This window comes from Labeo rohita, chromosome 10 (genome assembly GCF_022985175.1).
Source record: "Labeo rohita strain BAU-BD-2019 chromosome 10, IGBB_LRoh.1.0, whole genome shotgun sequence".
NCBI classification, from domain to species: domain Eukaryota; kingdom Metazoa; phylum Chordata; class Actinopteri; order Cypriniformes; family Cyprinidae; genus Labeo; species Labeo rohita.
Genome location: NC_066878.1, coordinates 4,974,421 through 4,999,639, shown reverse-complemented (window position 1 = coordinate 4,999,639; position 25,219 = coordinate 4,974,421). Strand labels below are relative to the sequence as shown.

The window sequence follows — 25,219 nt, the reverse complement described above, 5'->3', positions numbered from 1 at the left end:
TTCCAGTTGCACTGATAATAGTTTTGGTAACAACTTAAAGTTGACATTAAGTAAACTGACAGGCCTATATGAGGAACATTCCAGAGGGTCTTTATTCTTTTTTAGGGGAGATTGAGGCTTGATTAAGTGTTTGAGGAAGTTTTAGTGACTTAAATGATTCATTATACATTTCTATTAATATGGAAGCCAATTTACTCATGAACTTCTGGATATTCATCTGGTCCAGGACATTTGCCACACTGTAAAGAGGTAGCAGCTTGGGTAAGTTCTACTATGCTAATGGGTGCTTCAAGTTGATCAACTGAATCAGAATTAACTGTTGGGATATTAAAGGCACTAAAAAAATGATTAAAACCAGAGGCGTTAGCAGTTTGCTCAGAAGTATAAAGCGAAGTATAATAGTCCTTAAAATGTTCAAATGATTATTGATTAATATGGGATCTGTTGTTATTCCTGAAGGTGTTTGGATCTGGGGGATAAGATAGGAAGTTGATTCCTGCCTTATTTGTAGGGCTAGTGGCCTACCTGCTTTGTCACCCTCTTCATAATACCTAGACTAAGTTCTCAGTAGTAAATTCTCTGGCAACTTGTTGAAAGAATCTCAAACTGTGCCTGTAATGATTGGCGTTCTTTATAAATATCTGAAGATGGGGTGACTGCATATATATTATCTAACTGAATTATTTTCTGTGTTATCTCAGAACGCCTCTTTTTGTTTAACTTTGTCTTGTGACTAATATATGAAATGATTTCTCCCTTAAGGAATGCCTTCGAGGCCTCCCAAAAAAGAGATGCGGATATCTCTGGATATGAAAAAGTCTATTTTATTAGAGACAAACTTCACAAAGCTTTGGTCTAATAGCATACGAGTATTCAGCTGCCATAATGGATGTGTACCCTTGAACCCCTCAAAGTAAATATTCATGGTTACTGGTGCATGGTCTGATATTAAAATAGCGTTATAATCACATGAATTATGTGAAAATATCTATTAGAAAATAATCAATGCGTGTGAATGTTTGGTGCACATGGGAAAAAAAGAGAATGCTTTACTATGTGGATTAAAAAAACGCCAGGGATCTGAGACTGAAAACTCCTCCATAAAAGCTTGAATTGCACAAGCCGATTTTGACGGCGAATTACATTTGAGAGAGGAACGATCAAGATCCGGGTTAAGCCAACATTTAAAATCTCCTCTCAAAATAAGAAAATATAAAGATATATCTGGAAGGAAGGAAAAATTAAAGTTTAAAGAATTTGTCATTGTCCTAGTTAGGGGCATAAATATTAACCAAGAGAAGTCCAGTATTTCCAGTTCTCCCTGAGACAATGACATACCTGCCATTTGGATCTTTTTTTAACATCTGAACATACAAATTTCACAGATTTGTGTATTAGGATTGCTGTCCCTCTAGCTTTGCCCTGAAACGTGGAATTTTACCCGACCCATCTTCTTTTTAATAATAACTGGTCTTTGGCTTTAAGATGAGTCTCCTTGAGGTAGACAATATGTGTCCTAAGTGTTGAAGATGATGTAACACCTTGCTCTGTTTCACTGGTTCATTTTACCCCCTTACAGTTCCAACTTACAAATCTTAGGTTATTACCCCGTTATTACCCCCTGGCCCACTAGGCGAATATTGTTCGTCCTAGAACGACCCTCTAAATCTTCACACTTCGCATCAAGATGAGTTAGGTGATCGTTGAAAGTCGAAATCAAATTCTACAGTTCTGTTATGCGATCGCTATGATCAGAAGAAGAGCGCTCCACTTCTTTGATGGTACTAGTGTTGGATTCGACCATGTGTTGTAAAGGTTCCAGCCAGCCTTTAACGTTTAACTTTAGCCTACTGTAAAAATGACAGCAGTGGTTACCAAAACTTTACAGTAAAATTCAAAAAAGATATTACAAGTTTTACAGCCAAAAATTATTCAGACACCAGATATAATTTATGATATTTTTTTGCTAGTGTGTGCAGGAGACTGTACGTGTACGTGAGGATAGCAAAATAAAGTAAACTGTGACATACCCTAAAATTCTTCATACAGTGGGCTACCAGTAAAATTCCCATAAAATTTGGAACCAAAAAATTACTCAGAGACTTTGACCTGACCGTGTTTTTTTCTTTAATTGCTAATGCAACCTGTTTACTCCACAGACTGAACAAAATTAACCATTGCTTGGTAATTGGTCAACAAAGTATTGAGAGTTGTAAATATTAAAATTTAAATATTGTAAATAACTTTCTGTTAAAGTTATCTGACATTATCAAGACGAATTTGACACAGTTTAACACTGAGTTCTTGTCATATTTTCTAAACTATAGCAAATAAACTGTGATAATGTGAGATTCAGGTGTCTGAATAAATTTTGGTTTGACTGTAGGCTACGTATGTTTCACATATTTCACAGTAGGCCTGTCACAAGCGCGGTCTCTGTGGCTCCCCCCCGTCTCGCACCAGCGGGAACCGTCACCGGAGTATTAGCACTACATTACCCATAATCCCGTGCCTGGGGCTCTCGCTTCCGGTTCCGGGTCGCCCGGGTCACTTCCTCCCCGGCGGCCATTTCAGCGTTCCTCGCCGGCTCGCTCACCGCGAAGTTTTGTCGGTTATGTCGTCAATCCTGAGCGTTTCTTTATCGGACTGCCTACCCGTTGCCAACTGGACTGTTTTGCTGTGTGTGAACCTTTGCTGCCCGCCCTTTGTCGACCTTTGCTATTCCCTCGGACTATTGTTATCGTCTCGCCGCCGGCCCCGACCTTTTGCACGGACTATTACTACCCCTTTGGATTTGCCTTCACCACACCTGTCTGCCAGTTCTGACCAACGCCTGTTAAAGTTGTCCGATTTAATAAAGCTGTTGCAGATGGATCCACCGTCTCACGATTCATCCTTAACCTCATCACAGAAAACTTCGCCATCTACGGATCCAGCGACAGCTTCTCAGTTTGCGTCGGCGATGTCCGCCCAAGCTACCATGTTGACCCAGCACCAGCAACAACTGGATCGCCTAACTGCTCTGACGGAACAGCTGGTTCGAGCGGTACAGGGATTACAGGTAGCCGCACCACCGGTCGCATCTCCGCCACCTCCACCTGCACCACTCCCGGTGATTCAGCCCGTCACCGCGAGCCCACGACTTGCTTTCCCGGACAAGTTCGACGGTACACCCGCTAAATGTAAGGGATTTCTGCTCCAGTGCACCCTGTTCGTGAACCAGCAACCGAACTTGTACGCTACGGACGAAAGTAAGATCGCGTTTGTCTGTTCACTTCTGACCGGAAAGGCGCTAGAGTGGGCTACCGCAGTATGGGATCTGGGTCAGTCCACCTACCCCACGTTTGCCACTTTCCTCAAAAGCTTTAAGGAGGTGTTCCAGCCTTCTCCGGAGAGCAGTGAGGCGGGCGAGCAGATCGTTGCGCTGCGTCAGGGACGTCGTACAGCGGCCGAGTACGCGCTGGATTTCAGAACACTAGCAGCTCAAAGTGGGTGGAATGATGGTCCGCTTAAGCTCCACTATCGTAAGGGGCTCAACTCGGATTTGCAAGTGGAGCTGGCCTGCCGGGATGAAGACCTCTCACTAAATCAGTACATCGACCTTTCCATCCGCGTCGACAACGTGATGCGCGCCCGCAGGTCCAACCGCTCGCTCATGCCAACCTTTCAGCCTCAGCCAACGGTCTCCAATGCGCCAGAGCCCATGCAACTGGGAGCCACTAAGCTAACCACCGAGGAGAGACAGCGGCGCTTAAATAACAACCTCTGCTTGTACTGCGGACAGCCAGGACACATTCGGGCCACCTGTCCGACTCGACCTCCACGACCCTCCACCTCGGTGAGTGTATGCAAATCTGGCTTAAATCGCTGTGAGATTCCTGTGTTGCTTAGTTCCAATGACACGTCTATCCAGACCACAGCTTTAATTGACTCCGGTGCTGCCGGCAACTTCATTGACAAGGACTTTGTTGAAGCTAATCGGTTGCCCATTGTCTCTTGTGCTTTCCCCGTGGCAGTGGCCGCCCTCGACGGGAGACCGCTAGGAACCGGCCGCGTCGACCACACCACCAAGGACCTAACCCTCCGCCTAGAACCTAACCATCAAGAATCCATCCGGTTCTTCATCATCACGTCACCACAATCCCCGCTCATTCTGGGGTACCCCTGGCTCAACCGTCACGAACCAACCATCTCCTGGACCGAGGGTCGCATCACTCACTGGTCACCCCACTGTCATCAGCACTGCATTTCTCCGGCTCCACCGAAATCACCCAGGTCAGCCTCGCCTTCTCCGTGCAGCACCATACCTCCCGAGTACCATGACCTCCTCGAGGCCTTCAGTATCACCCGGGCCACCGAACTGCCACCCCATCGACCTGGAGACTGCGCCATTGAGTTAATACCCGGAGCGGTTCCACCTCGTGGCCGCGTCTTTCCCCTTTTCACAGCCTGAGTCAGAGGCTATGGAGAAGTATATCGAGGAGGAGCTAGCTAAGGGGTTCATCCGCCCCTCCACCTCGCCAGCATCGGCAGGCTTCTTCTTCGTGAAAAAGAAGGATGGCGGTCTGCGACCCTGTATCGATTACCGCTCTCAATGAGCTCACAGTCAAGTACCGATATCCTCTCCCTCTCGTTCCCCGGCCCTGGAGCAGCTTCGGTCCGCCAGATTCTACACCAAGCTGGACCTCCGCTCAGCATACAATCTTATTCGTATCCGGAAGGGAGACGAGTGGAAGACGGCTTTCTCCACCACTTCAGGGCACTATGAATACCGGGTAATGCCCTTCGGCCTGGCCAATAGTCCATCATATTTTCAGGCGTTCGTCAATGAGGTGTTTCGGGACATGTTGAACCGCTGGGTCATTGTATATATTGATGACATCCTCATTTTCTCCAGCTCCTATACCGAACACGTTCATCATGTCAGAGCTGTGCTCAATCGACTCATTCAGCATCAACTTTATGCCAAGGAGGAGAAGTGTCAGTTTCATCAAGAGAAGATTTCCTTCCTGGGTTACGTGATCAGTCCAGAGGGCGTGGCCATGGATGACAGCAAGGTTAATGCGGTGCGTGACTGGCCCCGTCCCAAGACTCTGAAGGAACTCCAGCGCTTCTTAGGGTTCTCTAACTTCTACCGCCGGTTTATTCGCAATTTCAGCACCATAGCCGGTCCCCTCACGTCAATGGTCAAGAAGGGCAGTATTCGTCTCTCCTGGTCTCCTGAAGCCGTGCACGCCTTTAACGATCTCCGCTTGAGATTCACCTCTGCACCCATCCTCAAACACCCAGATCCCCAGCTGCCCTTCATCGTAGAGGTCGACGCCTCCAGCACCGGGGTGGGAGCCGTACTCTCGCAAAGACAGGGAGAGAACCCTAAGACCTTCCCCTGTGCATTCTTCTCTCACAAGCTCAGCTCAGCCGAGAGGAATTATGACGTCGGTAATCGGGAACTTCTTGCCATAAAGCTAGCCCTGGAGGAATGGAGGCACTGGCTGGAGGGAGCACAACACCCTTTTACCATCCTCACCGACCATAAAAACCTGGAATACCTCCGCACTGCCAAGGTCCTCAACCATCGCCAGGCCAGATGGGCGTTGTTCTTTACCCGGTTCCACTTTACCATTAATTACCGTCCCGGCACTCAGAATATCAAGGCGGATGCTCTGTCCCGAATCCATGAACCGGACCACACCACCCTACCACCTGAGACTATCCTGCCCGCCTCCGTCCTCGTTGCGCCCGTCATCTGGGATATCATGACCGAGGTCACGGAGGCCCATACCCGGGACCCTCCACCCACAGACTGCCCCGACAACCGGACCTACGTTCCCGCAGAGCTCCGTCCCCGTGTTCTCTCTATGGTCCATTCAACTCCCAGCTCAGGTCACCCTGGAATCGAGGCTACCATCGACCTTCTACTCAACCGTTTCTGGTGGCCGTCACTCCGCTCCGATACGGCGACCTTCGTAAAGAACTGCGTGGTCTGCAGCACCACCAAAGCTTCTCGCCAGCGGCCCGCCGGGCTGCTGCAACCCCTACCAGTCCCGAACCGCCCCTGGTCACATATAGCGGTGGACTTCATCACTGACCTCCCGACCTCCCAGGGCTATACCACCATTCTGTCAGTGATAGACAGATTCTCTAAGGGCTGCCGCCTCATTCCCCTTCCTAAGCTACCCACCGCCATGGAGACGGCAGAGGCCCTCTGTGACTCAGTCTTTCGGTTCTACGGTCTCCCCCGAGGATATTGTGTCGGACCGGGGACCCCAGTTTAGCTCACGCCTCTGGTCCAGCTTCTTCCACTTGTTGGGAGTCAACGTCAGCCTGACCTCAGGATACCACCCGGAGGCCAATGGTCAGGTCGAACGTCTGAACCAGGAGTTGACCCGTTTCCTACGGTCATACTGTCACGATCACCAAGAGAACTGGAGTCGTTTCCTGTTCTGGGCTGAATACGCCCAGAATTCTATACGGAAACCCTCAACCAATCTAACACCCTTCCAGTGCGTCTTAGGCTTTCAGCCCCCCTTGTTTCCCTGGTCAGGAGAACCCTCAGAACTACCCGCGGTCAACTCCTGGTTCCAACAGAGCGAGGCTATCTGGAACCGGGCCCATGTTCATCTACAGCAAGCTGTCCGCCGCACCCAGGCCCAGGCGGATCGTCGACGCCGACCCAGTCCGCCTTACGAGCCCGGTCAGTGGGTCTGGCTCTCTACCCGGGACCTGCGCCTTCGACTCCCCTGCAGGAAACTTAGCCCCAGGTACGTGGGTCCATTTAAGATAATCCGCCAAATTACACCAGTATCTTTTAGACTTGAATTACCTCCTGAGTATCGTATCTCACCCACGTTTCATGTCTCTCTATTAAAGCCCGCTGGTCCCCCGGATGAGGGGGAGATCCTAGACGAGACCGCACCCCAGAGACCTGCCCCCCTGATCATCGACGGCGAGGAGGCCTACCGAGTCCGCGCCATACTGGACTCCCGACGCCGGAGCGGTCACCTGCAATACCTGGTCGACTGGGAGGACTACGGACCCGAGGAGCGGTCCTGGGTGCCCGCCAAGGACATCCTAGATCCCTCCCTCACCGCGGACTTCCACGCTGCTAACCCCGGTCGGCCAGGACCCCGAGGCAGGGGAAGACCCCGGCGTCGGTTGCCTCCTCGTGCCAGGAGGCACTCGCAGGGGGGGGGCTCTGTCACAAGCGCGGTCTCTGTGGCTCCCCCCGTCTCGCACCAGCGGGAACCGTCACCGGAGTATTAGCACTACATTACCCATAATCCCGTGCCTGGGGCTCTCGCTTCCGGTTCCGGGTCGCCCGGGTCACTTCCTCCCCGGCGGCCATTTCAGCGTTCCTCGCCGGCTCGCTCACCGCGAAGTTTTGTCGGTTATGTCGTCAATCCTGAGCGTTTCTTTATCGGACTGCCTACCCGTTGCCAACTGGACTGTTTTGCTGTGTGTGAACCTTTGCTGCCCGCCCTTTGTCGACCTTTGCTATTCCCTCGGACTATTGTTATCGTCTCGCCGCCGGCCCCGACCTTTTGCACGGACTATTACTACCCCTTTGGATTTGCCTTCACCACACCTGTCTGCCAGTTCTGACCAACGCCTGTTAAAGTTGTCCGATTTAATAAAGCTGTTGCAGATGGATCCACCGTCTCACGATTCATCCTTAACCTCATCACAAGGCCTATCCACCTTATTTTTCAACGCAGAAGTAAGCCGTTTTTTGAGAATGTTCGAAACTTCCGGTTCATTAGCTGCGTTAGGGAAATAACGAGAAGAATGCAGTAAACGGTAAAACTGTTTGCACTACAAACCAGTGTGTTCATAATTAAGATAATACATGAAAATAATATGGGAAACACACCAGTTTGCAATATCAAGCAGCAAAACAAACTGTTTTGTCTATAGCTAAAAATAGCTGGAAGCAAATGTACAAATGGCAGCGCCTGCTCTTACGGAAAAAATAAGGTGGATATGGATAGATAGATAGATAGATAGATAGATAGATAGATAGGTCTACTATACAATTCAACAAAATGCGTAATATGTAATAACGGATGGTAAAAACAAGACACTTTACCATGTTATGAATTCTCATAATACCCTTTTTCATGTTATTTAATAAAGCGTTTCATATTTTAATTTAAAAAAAACAAACAATTTAACCATACACTTAAGTCAGTATGTGGAGGATATAATGCAAGATATTCTTAAATAAATGTATGTTGTTTTATAGTATTTGATTTTTTTTTTTTTTTAAATGTGACCCTGGACCACAAAACCAGTCTTAAGTCGCTGGGGTATATTTGTAGCAATAGCCAAAAATACATTGTATGGGTCAAAATTATAGATTTTTCTTTTATGCCAAAAATCATTAGGAAATTAAGTAAAGATCATGTTCCATGAAGATATTTTGTAAATTGCCTACTGTAAATATATCAAAACTTAATTTTTGATTAGTAATAAGCATTGCAAAGAACTTAATTTGGAAAACTTTAAAGGCGATTTTCTCAATATTTTAATTTTTTGCACCCTCAGATTCTATATACTGAAATAGCTGTATCACGGCCAAATATTGCTCTATCCTGACAAACCATACATCGACGTAAAGCTTATTTATTCAGCTTTCATATGATGTATAAAGCTCAATTTTGAAAAATGTACACTTATGACTGGTTTTGTGGTCCAGGGTCACAAATATAATTTTCCTAAAGAAAGCCAGTACTTTTAGCTCTAACAAACATGATTTTGCTAACCTGTTTACAAAACGTAATTCCTTTTCACTCATTGTCCGCTGGTTTTGTGGTGAAGGGTCCACAAACGCATTTTGATATCTCTCGTTACTCATCACAGGAATGTGAATCGGCGCTCTCACGAAAGCGTGAAATGAAAACAACGACCTCTAGCTTTACTACGTAAGTGTTTATGATCCCTAACTACGCGTCTGTGACGAAGTTCTCAATGAATAATGTCGAGCTCAGCTCCAGCAGAAGAGGTGCTCGGTAGAGTTCATGACGCCTGTCAGTCCGCGGGAGCGCCGTTAACGCTGCAGGTGACAGAAACTGGACCGAGCGAGCGATGCTCCGCCGTTCATCTCAAGGAAAGCGACAAACGCGCATCTTCCTTTGGAAATAGTGCGGTCTGGGAATAGTCTGCCGTGTCGGTCATGCTTTTGGAGAACCGCTGTGAGGCTTCACCATGAAATCCTTTAAATATCCTTCAAACGCTCTCCTGGAATTAACCGTCATTTTTCTTTTCATTCAGAACTCCAGGATGGAGACCGAAGGTAAGATCCTTGTTGCCACTTTATTACCGCTTGCGTTTAGACGTGAAATGTCAAATTCAAGCGGTGGTCATTCCCACACCAGTTTTCTCATTTTCCGGCAAACTTTTACTCCTTCGTCCCTTGGTTCTGCTGACCTCCTGAAATGCTAGTCATGATTTTAATGCACCCCGTTCTGATGATTTACTCGACGTGGCTTTGAGTTGGACTTCTGAATCTATCACATTTATAAAGAATGATATTAAATCTGTACATGACCATAGACCTATTATATTTACACTGTCTGTATTCAAAGTAAATCAGTTCAGTGTTTTGCTAGCCTGAGAGGAAATCACTCGTGTCAGACCTCTGAGGAACTTTTGACCCTTCTCGTAGTACACTCTGTTCTTTGGCATGACAGTATTTTACTTGTTTAACTACACGCGTTCTTTGACTTTAACGTAGATCAGATAAAACAAAACGTGGCACGGTAAGAGATGGTGGCTTTATCGTAGCGTATCCGTGCGATTTTGAACTTGGTTTCATACAGGTTTTGGTTATTGCAGTTGGTCGGTCACTCAGGTGCTTCTTTCAGCACAAAGGCAAAATTGAATTGTGTCTCAGCCAGTGCGCACTGCGGTTCCTGGCACGGGTTGTCCGTCACACACTACAGGTTTTGAATAAAAAATTACATTGCTCATAAACCCGAAGATTAAAGAAAAAGAATCAGTGGACATCTTTACGCATGTAACTGAAGTGGATGTGACAAAGATTTAATAAAAAGCGAAAAGGGCCTGTGCGTTATTAGTGCATAGTTTTGTCTTAGTTTGGTCTTTTACGTTTATTTTCTTTTCATTTGCTTTATTATTAGGCCTGCTTACTTACTTTAATCAGATGTATTTTTTTTCTATTTTCATTTTAGTTCCCTGTGTTCAAGAAAATATTTTAGTTTTGTAGTTTAAGAAGCTTTTGTAAAGAGTTTACAAAATGGTTTTGACACCAGTTGATGCTGTTTTTTTACCCTCATGTTCTTTTGAGTTTAGTATTTTTATGTTTAAAGTCCCAGAGATACCAGTGATGTGTATGTGTAAAATAATAACAGTATTCACAAAATTAACATCTAATTTTCCCTTCAAATTAATTTAATATGTATCTTTGATTGAATGAAAGCCTCTGGACACATTCATTTAAATTATTATATTATGTGTAACACTTTACAATAAGGTGCCATTTGTTAACATTAGTTAATATATTATGAATGAACAATACATTTCACTAATTTATTAATATTTGTTAATGTTAGTTAATAAAAATACAGTTGTTCGTTGTGTTAGTTCACAGTGCAACAAACACAACTTGTGATTGAATGCATTAGGAAATGCTGAAATTAATGTTAACTAAGATTAATAAATGCTGTATTGTTCATTCTTAGTTCATGTTAACTAATGTAGTTAACTAATGATAATTAATGAACATTATTATAAAGTGTTATGTGACCCTGGACCACAAGACCAGTCGTAAGTAGCACGGGTATATTTGTAGCAATAGCCAACAATACATTGTATGGCTCAAAATTATTAAATTTTCTTTTTATGCCAAAAATCATTGGGATATTAAATAAAGATCATGTTTCATGAAGATAATTTGCAAATTTCCTACAGCAAAAATATACCAAAACTTAATTTTTAATTAGGAATGCATTGCTAAGAACCTAATTTGGACAACTTCAAAGGTGATTTTCTCAATATTTTTTTTTTGCACCCTTAGATTCCATGTTTTCAAATAGTTGTATCTCAGACAAATATTGTCCTATGTTAACAAACCATATATCAATAGAAAGCTTATTTAGTTAGATGATGTATAAATCTCAATTTTAAAAAGTTTTGTGGTCCAGGGTCACATATTATATTATATTATATTATATTATATTGTATTATATTACACATGTTGTTGTAGTTTTATCCCTCCATTGTGTCACAAAATATGCAAAGACATTTCAGAAATGTGTATATTGTGGGAATAATTGGCTGGAGTAAAATGCTACAGTGAAATTTTGCATTTGAACATTGACTGCATTTTGCTTTTAATAAACAGATAAATAAGTGAACTCAGTATTTAGCTATTTCTCCATAGCCCCACTCAGATAAGTAAAGTTTAATAAGCTACAGGCTGTTAGAAAGAGGTGAAATAAGGTGGCACAGGCAAACAATGCAGGGTGCTGTTGTCCCGAGGGATCTTATTTCATAGTCTTTATTCAGAAAAGACTAAATGTCATTCCAAACTAGAATAAGAGTCAGTGTAGATGCCTTGTTTTATTTAACAAGAAGGAAAATTATGCTGTAAGGGATAGACATGCAGTTTTATTAATGAATCACTAGCAGATTGCATTTCAGGGTGAATAATGCATACTTTTTACACTATGTAAATGCAGTTCAGTGGGACAATTTACAAATGTATCCCTGGACCCTGGAGTCTTAAGGATCAATGTTTTGAAATTGATATTTATACATCATTTGAAAGCACTATGTATGTATGGCTTGTTAGGGCAATATTTGGTCAAAATACAACTATTTAAAAAAATCTGGAATCTGAGGGTGCAAAAAAATCAAAATATTGAGAAAATCGCCTTTAAAGTTGTCCAAATGAAATTCTTAGCAGTGCATATTACTAATTAATAATTACGTTTTGACATATTTGCGGTAGGAAATTTACAAAATATCTTCATTAAACATGATCTTTATTTAATATCCTATTATTATGGTCACAAATTTAAGCTCAGCAGGCCTACAGAAAAAAATTCCAGTGTAAAAAATGGACAAAAAGCTAGTGCAATTCGTTTGAATGAACGTATACAGTCCCTCACAGCCTTGTTTCATTCATTTTAAATTAAAAAATGGCATCTACACTGATTAAGGTAATGTGGTTCACTGGAGATTAAAGGCCATCTTAATTATAATTTACACATTCTTTGGTCAGCATATTCATTTTTTTTTTTTAAACTGACAAATCTTTAATACAATGAAGAAAGTTCCTTCTATTGCATCAGACTTTAAAAACTCTTGGATCTCATTTGAACTTTTATTGTAAAGAGTGTCTGGTTTTTGTTCCACAGCCTGGGATTTTTCTTTGCTCAAAGGCAAAATATTATGTGAGGATTATAAAGATTGCACTCCAAAACCTGTCCACGATTAGTTCTGTCAATCACGAAAAGCTCTTATCACTAACGCATGGTGATATCAACACCTGACCAGGCTTAAATTTCGATTAAATTTCCCTTTATGAGCAGAGAAGCCCATTTATTCTGATGGCAGTACCTGCATTTAATTTCCATATTTCTCTTCTCACTTTCGTCAGACGAGTTTATTGTCTGACACTGCACTTGCAAAGGCCAGTGTCAAAGACCTGCGCTGTAGGCAGCAGATTGACTGCAAATTAAGTAGTACAGGAGCCTGTTTAATTAGTTGTTAGTTAGGATGTACATGAAAGCTCAGTTATGACTCTTTATGAGCTTCAGTAGTTTTCTTCACACAGGACTCTGCTCTATTAAACTCTTGGATATAAGTAGGCTGTGCATCGTTCTTGTGTTATGGTTTTGAGGTGTAGGGTAATGACTTGGCCCATTATTATAGCATAAACAGGTCGACAGTGCTATGTGGGCCTCATTTGTATTGAGATTATTTGAGACATGAGTGTTTATTTCACTGTGACAAGCTTTAACAAAAGAGCACCTGCCATCATGGGCAGGAGCCCAGGCTCATTGACTGCGTCTGCAACTCTGCGCAGTGTCATGGTGCTGCAAACTGCCATTTTTATATAGTTGTTTTCCTGCTTGAGCTTTAAATTGAATGTTTAGCTTTGGATTTGAAGGCACACAGCATGCATTTTGACTATTATAGCTTAAACTGTGAATAAAGATGTACGAAACTGTATTAGTACTGGTTAGCCAGTATCTCCTTCAGTTACTCAGTATGGTTGCCTGGCAACATTGCCTTAAAAAGCCTTTTGCCATTGTCATGAGCCTCTTTCCAGATGTTCGCGTCACATAGTTTGTGGCCCGTGTCTCATGTGAGCCCTCCAAAAAGCCACGAACCTCAATTGCGTGAAAATCAAATCGAAACACAAGTCTAAAACATTTCCACGGTTTTAAAAAGCCATTATTCTGTACTGCCATTTGTTATACTTGGTTTCCTTATCTGTGTCAGACTCTTATGTGCTCTCATCTTTTTCCTCTCTCTTACTCTTTATTTTGTTTCAGTCCTTTTGAATTAGTTTCTATAGCATTATCTTTTGTGCATAGCCTCCAGTAGTATGCATAAATTACTGATACATTCAGCTTTTAGCTGATTTAAGAACATAATCAAGCTAATTGCAAAATTGCTGATTCATTAAATTACAAACAGTTGCATATGTCAATATTTATAAAGCCCCCAATAATAATGTTATGACATTACATTGCTGTGAAAGCCCATTTCTGCCACAGAATAAAAACAATGTAATAACTTTTTTCTTGCAATTGTGAGTTTACGTCTCACAGTTCTGACATTTTTTCTTGCATGATACAAACTGACTTTTTTCTCAGAATTGTGAGATATAAACTTGGAATTCTGATTTTTTTCTCAGAATTGCATCATAAAAACTTGGATTTCTGACTTTTTTTTAAAATCAGAATTACGTGATAAAAACTTGGAATTCTGACTTTTTTTCAGAATTACATGATACAAACTTGGAATTCTGACTTTTTTCTCACAATTGTGAGATACAAATTTGTAACTCTTGACTTTTTTTCTCAGAATTGCATAATAAACTTGGAATTTGCCTTTTTTTCAGAATTGCGTGATACAAACTTGGAATGCTGACTTTTTTCCTCAGAACTGTAAGATATAAATTTAGAAATTGTGACTTTTTTTCTCAGAATTGTAAGATATAAACTTGTAATTCTGACTTTTTTTTCTCAGAACTGTGAGATACAAACTTGTAATTCTGATTTTTTCTCAGAATTGTGAGATACAAACTTGTAATTCAGAATTTTTTTTCTCAGAATTGAGTAATAAACTTGGAATTCAGACTTTTTTTTCTCAGAATTATGTGATAAAAACTGGGAATTCTGACTTTATTGCTCAGAATTGTGAGATATAAACTTGGAATTATGACTTTTTTTCCACTCAGAATTGTGAGATACAAACTTGGAATTCTTACTTTTTTTCCCTTAGAATTGCATGATACAACTTGGAATTCTGACTTTTTTTTTCTAAGAATTGTGAGATATAAACTTACAATTGTGAGTAATAAAGTCAGAATGTGAGATATAAACTCATAAAACAATACTGAGAAAAAAAACCTCTCAGAACTGTACTTTATAACTCACAATTGCGAGTTTATATCACAATTCTGAGAAAAGAAGTCCGAATAGTGAGATACAGATGCAATTCTGCATTTGATCTCATTTGAATGTTCTGAGAAAAAAATCTGAATTGTGAGTTTATATCTCACAATTCTGACTTTATTTCTCGTAATTCCTAGTTTATATCCCCCAATTCTGACTTTATAGCTCCCAGTTCTTTATAACTCGAAACTGCAGATTATGTCACATAATTCTTAGGAAAAAAGTCAGAATTACCTGTTTATATCTAGCAATTCTGACTTTATTACTCGAAATTGCGAGTTTATATCTCTCAATTGTGACTTTATTTCTCATAATTCCTAGTTTATATCCCCCAATTCTGACGTTATAGCTCCCAATTCTTTATAACTCGAAATTGCAAGTTATATTATGCAATTCTGAGGAAAAAGGCAGAATTGCCTGTTTATATCTAGCAATTCAGACTTTATTACTTGCAATTACGAGTCAGAATTGCAAGTTTGTATAATAAATTTTTCTGAGAAAAAAAGTCAGATTTCTGAGATGTAAACTCACAATTGCAAGAAAAAAGTTTGAATTTTTTGATAAAATATAGCAATTACCTTTTTTTTATTTTTTATTCAGTGGCAGAAACAGTCTTCCATACATTACCGTAGGACAAAATATAAAAAAAATCCAGCAAAAATATCATTAAAATATAAATACACTTCAGATGAAAAAATGTTTTGGATAATAACTAGTTTTCCCAATTGGTATTTTTTCCTTTTTTAATATTTAAACCTCAATTTTTAATGCTTAAATACAATTTGCAAGTGTGATATGAAAAAAAATCAATGTTAATTCAGTACACATACACACACACACACACTGAAAGCGTTGTTATTGTATTAATCAATTTTGCTTGTTGTATCTCATTTTAAGAATGTTTAGATTTTTTTTAAATAATGATTTAGAAAATTGCTTTTGCGATGCAAAAAGAAATCACTAAGTTGCTTTAAAAGTCAATAAATAGTTTTATTTTAATTTTGTGAGTTGCCTGAGCAAATGTTTTCATGATGCTTATTTTTTGGCTGGTCGTACATAAATATAATGCTTCAAGTAGAACGTGAAGCTTTCCAGATGAATGAGTCTTTCACAGATGTCTTGGCAAAGTTTGTCTCGGCTATGGTTAGTTTGTTTATCATTCGTAACACAGGTGCTTGTGCTGTACGTTATTCAGTTACTCACAACTAAAGAGGAAAAACATTTTTTCGTGTATTAGATTCAACAAGGTCTATAAAGATCAGTGGCTAACAAGGCTTTGCTAACCAGCGAAACCTTGATTATTAACTGGTCTGAATACAAAATGTATAAACTGGAACAAAGCAGTTATCTAGAGCACTAACATTTGCAGAAATCTAAATTGGTGCTGATATACAGTACATTTACAGTCCCTTTGCGGCAGTTTCGCAGGAGTTTTTAGCTAAAAAAAAACTGTGTTGAGTAGGAAGTATTCAGCTCCCTCTTAACCAAAGACATCATCTGGATCTCCAGGGAGGCATAAAATGTGCATCTGGGTTTTACAGTACAAATGATTGTATTTCCAGACTAAGAATGTGTGTTTTTCCATGTAGCATAAAAAAGGATTCTGCAGTAAAGATCCATGCCACAAACTAGCAGATGAAATGTGTCAGAAACCTGAAGTCATCCCCTGTGGATTCTCCTGGATCTCAGTACACCTTTCAAACTTGTTTTTTTTTCGCTTGAAGCCAACATTAAACATATTCAGAGACACCGTGAAGCACATCATTGCTGGACCGCTGCTAACAAGATCATGAAAAACAGATTTGCAGACCCCATTGGGCCGCCTGGTCCGGTTACAGGGATTACAGCCTCTTTGTTGTGTGGAGAAGAGAGATAAATGAGAAGGTGACAAGTTTGTGGCACAGCTCAATCCCTTGATTCCCATCTGGCGAACTAAATACGCCGTTTTAGGGATGGCTCACCACAAACTAAGCTTTCTATTCTACGCTTTCATCATTTACTCACCCTAACACTGTTCCAGATGTTTATGCGTGCTATTTTTCTCCATGGAACACAAAGTATATTTATATATATATATATATATATATATATATATGCATATATATAGCTTTAATACAGGCGATTAATTTTTCCAGTTTAATGGTGTTAAAAATATTTGGCTGAGGTTGGCCACCCCACTCACAACTGCTGCTTCTGTGGAAAAGGTACTGGTGACAAGGCAGCTTCAGTAGAACAACAGTGAACTGTGGTCAGATGAGATGTTGTCAGACCATATGTCAGTAAAAACGAATTTACCTGTCCTGTCGGCCATTATACTGTGCACTTCAGTTGCACGCACAAAATGCGGCAGGGTGCACTGTAGCCTGTATCATTTCATCAAAGCCACGAAAAAGCGTAAAGGCTTAAGCTAACACTTCCAGTCTGGCAGTACGTGGGAAAGGAGACCAGAGGCCGTTTTCTTAAATGGATGTCAATGGAAGAGAGGCTTCACTATGCTGAATAAACAGCTTTTTAGAGGAAATCATTTAATGAATCGACAGCCTATCTGCTAATTTTCAACATGTTTTACACTAAACGATACTTTTGAATTGAACTATTTTTAGAGTTTTTTAGTGTCGCACAACTGAAATTCAATGACGTCGAGGCTGTAATGCGATTGGTTATTAAGAAACACGTGATCCAAGTTAGCCGTTACGCTTTCTACAATAGTAAGTAATACAGACCCTCTCATCTCCCTATAGTAAGAAAATCTCTGATTTTATTTTAAAGCACAAATGGAGTCAAATAGCCAGATAACCTAATAACCCAGCTGCTGTGATGTCTATTAATCAAAGAACAAAAGAAAAATGATGAAATCAATAAGCTTTATGTAGCTTTATGGATTCATCTATATTTAATTTAGCATTTAGTGTTTGATAACTTTATTTAATGTCTATATTTCCAACTTGCTGACTGGCACAGGTAAATAATGGGTTTATGTGAAGATTGTTTTAATTTCACTTGAATTAGAAATTGTTATTTTTAACATCTAATGTTTAATAAATTGATAGCTCGCAGTTATACTGTAATGTTGAATGGCTAAAGTCAATGGTTAAATAGGAAAAACAGAATTTCCTAGAGACATCAGGAATATTGGTATCAGTAATACTCTTTATTAATAGTCTTATTAGTCTTAATAATCTTTATTCATAAAAAATATTTAACAAATATTAAAAATATACTGTCTATTATTTCTACAAAGAGCTGTTTAAAGATTGAATGTGAAATATAGTATAATATATTATACTATATTATAATAGATTCTAGTATAATAGATTTTATAATTAATATAAGATTAGATTAGAAAAGAATATTTAAAAACGTTAATATTAGGTAAGATTTAATTGTGATTAATCACAACTGATTTCAGAAAAAATGTGCCATTAATTCCTTTTTTTAAAATTGATTGATGGAAGTAGTATATATATATACCAAAAAAAACCCCATAACAGTACTTTTTGAAGGCTTATGATGCATTTCTGTGAGAAGGGGGCTGAAATTTTAAGTCTTTACTAACTGTTTACCCTGCCAAAGCTCACACATAACAAAATCTTTGTGTTGTGTGGGTATTGCTCAATTTTTATATTCTTTCAGAAGCCTTGTGTTCTACAGAAGACAGAGAGTCATGTAGCCCCTGTTAATTAAGTAAACCATGCCAACAGCAGTTCTGCTGATGTTCAGAACAACCTGACAGAAAGTCTGCTTGCATTTCCATTTTCTCACTTGTGTGGAGACAGAATGCACATTTTCCAAGCCGAATGCTGATTTCTGATCCATCTCACACAGCTTTAACATTTAATTAATACCTACTCTAGTCCAATTTTTGATTAGTAGTCAAAGTCTGTTTCCTGACCAAATATCTAAAAAGGCACATCTGTGCTTTTTTTTAAGTTTGTCAATGTTGAGTCATTCATCACACCATGTGAAGCATGTGTACTTCAACTAACATGACCTTTTGTGTTTTCCCGTCTGGTTTATGTATTCGGTGTTAAATGATTTTAGTTAATTGGTGTTTACTCATGTATTCATTTTCAAATGTTTACAGAATGAACACTAAATACATTTTGAAATTGACGTCAATAGGACGTTCCACACCAGTGACAAACATTAAGCTCACAGCCAGGCGATGAAAACATTTTTATTGTAATTGGTCGGGAAGTTTTATGCTTTTCTTCTCTCTCTCGGTTAATTAATCTGGCATTTGGCCACTTCATCTTTTTAGTAAACAGTGTTTCCTAATGCGCGCTGCATGCTGCATGGATACCCATTAGCCAGCCAGTTGGTCGTCCTCTTCAGTATTCTTAATCTGGACATGGCTCTTTAATGAATTTGCAGCGATTATCCTAATTAGCATTGCCGTCTAAAAATGAGCTAATTTGTTTGCGTGAACAAGTTGCTTTGAGTGCTGATGTACCCTGATGGCCACACATGATATCAGTAATTGTGTGGAAATCTCAGAACACGGAAGGGCAAAACTAGAAGATACAGAAAAAAAAGGCAGTGGAAAACAACTTTATTTGGTGTTTTACTGCAGCATCATACATATATGACAGAAAAGTGCAAGCCTTTTTAGTTTTTGGGAGCCAAGTATAGATTGTTGGCGCAGAAAAAAAGAAAGTAATTTTTAGTCTACTAAAATTAGGAACACAAACATACAAAAGATAAGATGAAGTTTACATTGTGACTGGATGTAATGTCTCTCCTCCACTGTGTTTTGCGCTCAGAACTCGACAATTAGGACGGTCTGCTGACCAGGGTCAATGTGAGAGACTTATGGGTCAGTTGACTGACCTGTTCTTTGCCCTGTTGCAGAGACCTCCAGCTCTGCTCCTGGAGAGCTGCTGTCCTGCACATTTCAGCTCCAACTCCAGTCTAACACACCTAAACCAGCTCATCAAGGTGTTCAGGGTTGATAATTATAGGTAAGTGTGTTGGAGCCGGGTTGGAACTGACGTTTCCAGGACATTGGCTCTCCAGGAGCTACTCTATCGGGTCAGCACTTTAAGTTTTTTGATCATGTACATTCATTTTTATGCTGTGCACACTTAAATATTTGGTTTTCTGGGACATTTTAGTTGTGACTTGTGCTTGTCAACTTTTTGAACTTGTCAGCTACTGTTATCTAATTATCTAACTGGCTGACATAGATGAGGTTTTGTTGAAGTTGCAACAATGGTTCGCAATAGTCTTGTTAGAATCAGCAAGAAGGGGTTAAAAATGACAAATCAACAAGTAATGTTTTGCCTTGTATTTCATCATTTTTCAGCAGAAGTATTCATGAATGTATTGTTGTCTTGGAGTTTTCTGTATAATTGTAGTAATTTTCAGCTATTATTGCAAATTGCGATCACACTTTAATTTGGCGACCAATTATCACTATTAACTACGGCTTTTGCCTCTACACTCCCAATTTGCTGTTTATTAATAGTTAGTAAGGTAGTTGTTAAATTTAGGCACACTCTTAAACATAAAGGTGCTTCACGATGCCATAGAAGAACTTTTTTGGCTAAATGGTTCCATAAAGAAACTTTAACATCTGAAGAAGCTTTCTGTTTCACAAATGGTTCTTTGTGGCAAAGGAGGGTTCTTCAGATTATAAAAAAGGAAAGAAAGAGATAGTTCTTTGAAGAACCTTTGACTGGTTCTTTGTGAAACCAAAAACGGTTCTTTTATGGCATCGCTGTGAAGAAACTTTTAAAGCACCTACAGTTTTTTTTCGGTTTTTATGGTAACACTTTACAGTAAGGTTTCATTAGTTCACTACTTCAGTTAACATGAACTAAAAATGAACAGCACATCTACAGCATTTATTAATCTTTGTTAAATGAATTTCAACATATGCACTCTAAAAAGTGCTGGGTTAAAAAATAACCCAACCTTAACCCAGCTGCTGGGTAACTATGGGACAGAACACGCGTTCGGTTGTTTTGACCCAAGTGCTGGGTTTAACCATTTGACCCAGAATGCTGGGTTGTTTATTTCACCCAACCAGTGGGTCAGGTTAACTGTGTTGCTGGGTTAAACATAACCTAAACATTGGGTTATTTGTTGTCTTATTGCCTTGCTACCTTTATATTTACCAGTAATAATAAATAATCACAAAAGAATGTAAAATTATTATTGCTTTTCTGTAATACAGTTAGAAAATAAAAAAAATGCAAATGGGTGCAGCTGTCACACATTTTATCCAACCATTACAGACACATAAAACAACAACTTCAGTAGATCAGTTAATTTAAAACACAAAACTGTGTAAACTAGGCACTGTAGATTCCCATTCTTTGTCAACATTGTAGCAGCAGAACACTCAAAAATTAATTATTGCCACATGAAATTCGTTCCAAACATTGTGCTATTAAAACTAAGCCAAACAAAGTGTCCACCAGACAATACATATGACAATTTAAAACATGTTACAAGTGGCCAGAAAAAACTGTTTGCCTTAAAAAATTCACACATGAAGACTTGTCCATCAATATAATATACTGCAAGCCGGAGACATTCCCTGGCAACGAGTCCGCTTCAGTGGCATGGCCCGAAAAAAATGGTGAAGGTCTGAGATGTCGTTGTCTCGTCCCCAAGACACAAATCCACCATGCTGGTCCCCACCTGTTAATTATACGACGCTTAGTCTTGAAGACACTTAGGCCTGAAAAAATGCTAATTTCAGAAGAAAATTTCAAACGGCACATTTTTAGTCTTTTACATCTGAACACTTCATACAGTGGTGGCCAAAATGATTGGAGCACTAGTATTTTCACCAGCTAAAAAATGGTTTTAAGTCAGTGATTTCTATTTTTTGCTGTAGTGTGTCAGTGGGAAAAAACTTCAGTTTGCATTTCCAAAAATTATATATATATATATATAGAAAAAGTAAAACAAAACGTACAGGTTGTATGTCAATGAATAGCTTCCAGAATTCTGTGGTTGTGGTTCTGTGGACCCTTCCTCCAGAATGGGCAGGACTTTGAAAGCACTCTCCCCTATAGCATCTAAACCATAACAATAATACAGTGCAAACTGTGAAACTTATCTCATAATCAAAACAACACATTGAAATTTCTTCATTCCTTTAAATAATGAAATTATAATTAAAAAAAAAAAAATTATAATAGTATTAATGCAAATGAATCCCCACCCCCATTCAACTACTGCAGGTTAAGTTTAGGTATGGGGTGGGATTCAGGGATGTAGAATATGCTCATGCAGAATAAGGCATCAGTATGTGCTTTATAAGTACTAATTAACAGCCAATACACAAACTAATAAGCAACTAGTTAAGTCTTACTGTACCATTGTATTTACCAGTTGATGTGTCAAATCAGTAGCGTAGCCAGAAAAGAGACTCTGGGTGTGCATCAGAAAAACAGCGTGTGCCACATTTATCGTCAGATTGATGTGCAAAAGATCCGACTGGTATTACTAACATTACAGATCACATATTAAAATGACCAGAGATGCGGTTGTAGCCTATTTTTCTTGTGTGGCACGCGTCCCTACATCTCCCCCCTCACTGACAGAATTTCATGTAAAATGTTCACGCCAATAGCGTAGCCCGAAAAAGACTCTTGGTGTGCATCAGAAAAATAGGGTGTGCCACATTTATCGTCAGATTGATGTGCAAAAACATCCGACTGGTATTACTAACATTACAGATTACATATTAAAATGCCCAGAGATGCGGTTGTAGCCTATTTTTCTTGCGCAGCACACGTCCCTACATCTCCCCCCCTTACTCACAGAATTTCATGTGAAATGGTCAAATACAGCTGAATTTTGTTTATATAGATTGACATATTATAAGAAATACCTTACCTGAAGTCATGTCACCCAGCTCTTAATGCACCTTTCCATCTTGCTGGGCATAAGCAACAACTTGGTCTGCAATTGTAGCCCAGTCTTCAAAAAGTCTGCCTCTGGATGTAGCTTCCTGAAGTCTTGTGAAATCTGATAAAATTTGAAAAAAAAAACAAAAAACAAAAAAAACAAACAACAACAACAACAAAAAAAAAAACAAGTTAAAGTTAAGTTAAAGCTTTTAAATGTTAAATTGATTGTTTGATTTTATTGCCATGCCAGTAACTATATAATATAATATTGGTTATTTTAATGAAAAGATCATGGGTATTGAATGTTATTGAATGATATAACTTCCCTTCAAAGGTTTTAACCAAGGTATCAAGCTGCCTTTCCTTCAACTTCTCTATTTCAAAGCTGTCCATCTGCACCAGCAAGAATCTCACATATCTAGAATGAAATTTCAGATTTAGAAAATTAGAATTTCACAAAACTGTTTTTACAATGACTTATTTTATATAGAAAGCAGGTTAATGCGTTTAGCTGCAGCGCAGTCATTTAAACACAGATCAGGGGCCAGTTGCATAAACTTAGCCTCTATGTTAAGACAGTGTCTTAAGAACTAGTTTGACCAACTAGCGGTTAGCCAAAGGGTAATCAGTCTTATTTTTTGCATTCAGCTTAGACTAATCTACATTTTTATGTAACTGAATTTAAATAATGATGACCAGTTTTAAAGAAAAAATTAGCTGACTTACTTTTAAGACTAGTCTTAACCTTTTATGCAACTGGCCCCAGTTCTATTATGCTGATATCGCGAGAAAGATTCTCAAGCATTTTAATATCGCGAGATCTCGTAAACGTTAAAAAAACAACAACGTTTTGCGCAGTAGTGCCAAATTAAAACAGTTTGATTGAATTGTTGTAAAACTTTGGCGATCTTCAGAGTTAGAACACAAATACTGTATGCACTGGAGCGTTTGTCAAACACGTGATGACACGATTCTATATTATATGGTACTTGAAGGCAACCCAAGCTAGCATCTCACCACTGAACTGCATTTATTAGTCTCCAATCTGAAGGGCAGAACCTACACTGTTAAAAAAAAAAAAAATCAGACGGCATACCCATTTAATTTTTATACTGGTCTCCTAGTTTGTAATGTAACACAAGCATTCACTAAAATAGAGGAAGAGTAAAAGGACCTCATAAACAGTGGTGTCGTGGTGCCTGGAGACGTGGGTATACGCCCCAAATGCAAATAACGTTACATGCTGAAAAGAATAACTTACTGACGTCTGGACGTGATTCTCCGCAGTTTCTGATTAAATCGGTCGGGTTTTCTCTGTCAGAGCCTCCCCTGACAGGCCCTCGCGTATGAACAGGGAGCATCTGGGTGGAGGAGTGGACGGAGCGGGCGCGGGCGCATTTAGGCGCAATCATCAAATATATTTTAAAGGAAGCCCACGCCACGGTTCTGATGGCATCACTGTCCTTACCGGGTGTTTTTAGGGAATATTTGCATTTACTCACATGCGATTGAATTAGCTATGGTGGACTGTCACGATTTTGGCTAATAAAGGACACTACTCGATGCGCAACAGAGGGGATTTAGAAGTGGGTACACGCAAAGCCAACTGATAAAGAAGTGGACATAAGCCGTATACCTGCGTATACCCTGCACTACACCGTAAACCACTAGAGTCAAATGCACAACATAAAAATGACGGATCTATCGTTGGATTCGCCACGTCGCAGACATTGACTTGAAAAAATATGCCCTTAAAAGATCAATTTTAGTATGAAATGACATAATTCTGACAAAACATTACAAAGCCATACAGTATTCAGACAGTAACTGAATTTACCCCGTATTTCTAACCTATGCCTGTTCTCAAGAAGCGTTAAAAAAGGACAGTGCTGATAAAAAAAGGATGTGTACTGTATATAAATAAAACTTTGCACGTGCACACACACAACTTTTTTATTTAATGATAAAGCGATTGTTGAGGCAAAAAAGTATCCTCACTCTAGGCTGCTACTTAACGTTCGTTAATCATTCACAGAATAAATGCTAACCCCGCACAGCAACATATCAAATATTGCATTAAACAGTGAAATTACTGTGCTTTAAACCACAACTTATTAAAAAATAAAGGTAAATAATCATATAATCATATTAACGTACCGTATAATCCTGCTTGCTGCGAATTGTGTGACCGCCTGACGAGGATACGAGTGAACAATCCAGAAAGTTCGATGAAGTGGAAAAATAAACAAACTGGTTGGGTTAAAATAACCCAACCCGCGTGTTCAGTGGTGAAAGAACCACTAGAGTCCATTTGACCCAGCATGATCAACCCAACTGTGTGTTTACAGTACCTCAAACAACCCAGAATTTTGACCCAGCACAATTAACCCAGCAATGTGTTTACAAAAATAACCCAGCACTTTTTAGAGTGTACTAAATGCATTATTAAAATCAAAAGTTGTGTTTGTTAACATTAGTTAATGCACTGTGAACTAACGTGAACTAACAATGAACAACTGTATTTTCATTGACTAATGTTAACAAAGATTAATAAATATTAATAATTGTAAGGGTACACAAATATGATGGTTCAGTACGTACCTCGGTTTTAACATCACGGTTCAGTATGATTTCGGTACAGCAGGGGGAAAAACTAAACTTTTTTTTTTTTTTTTTTTTTTAAATAGTGGTTTACTGAAC

The 25,219-nt window shown here is 39.6% G+C and overlaps 1 protein-coding gene and 1 long non-coding RNA gene across 3 annotated transcripts in view; one reads left to right on the top strand and one right to left on the bottom strand.

Annotated features, from left to right (window-relative positions):
* Positions 1–8,467: 8,467 nt before the first annotated feature.
* Positions 8,468–25,219, top strand: part of rxfp2a (relaxin family peptide receptor 2a) — a 58,568-nt gene continuing 41,816 nt past the window's right edge. For both annotated transcript variants that reach the window (XM_051121353.1, XM_051121352.1), the window contains exon 1: positions 8,468–9,292. In XM_051121353.1, the coding sequence (XP_050977310.1) occupies positions 9,205–9,292 (88 nt within the window). In that variant the 5' untranslated portion in view covers positions 8,468–9,204. The remainder of the gene's footprint in view (positions 9,293–25,219) is intronic.
* Positions 20,868–22,807, bottom strand: LOC127172183 (uncharacterized). Its single transcript, XR_007828602.1, has 3 exons — positions 22,506–22,807; positions 21,580–21,682; positions 20,868–21,299 (listed from the first exon to the last, which is right to left on the bottom strand). It is a non-coding gene; the product is annotated as an uncharacterized LOC127172183 (long non-coding RNA).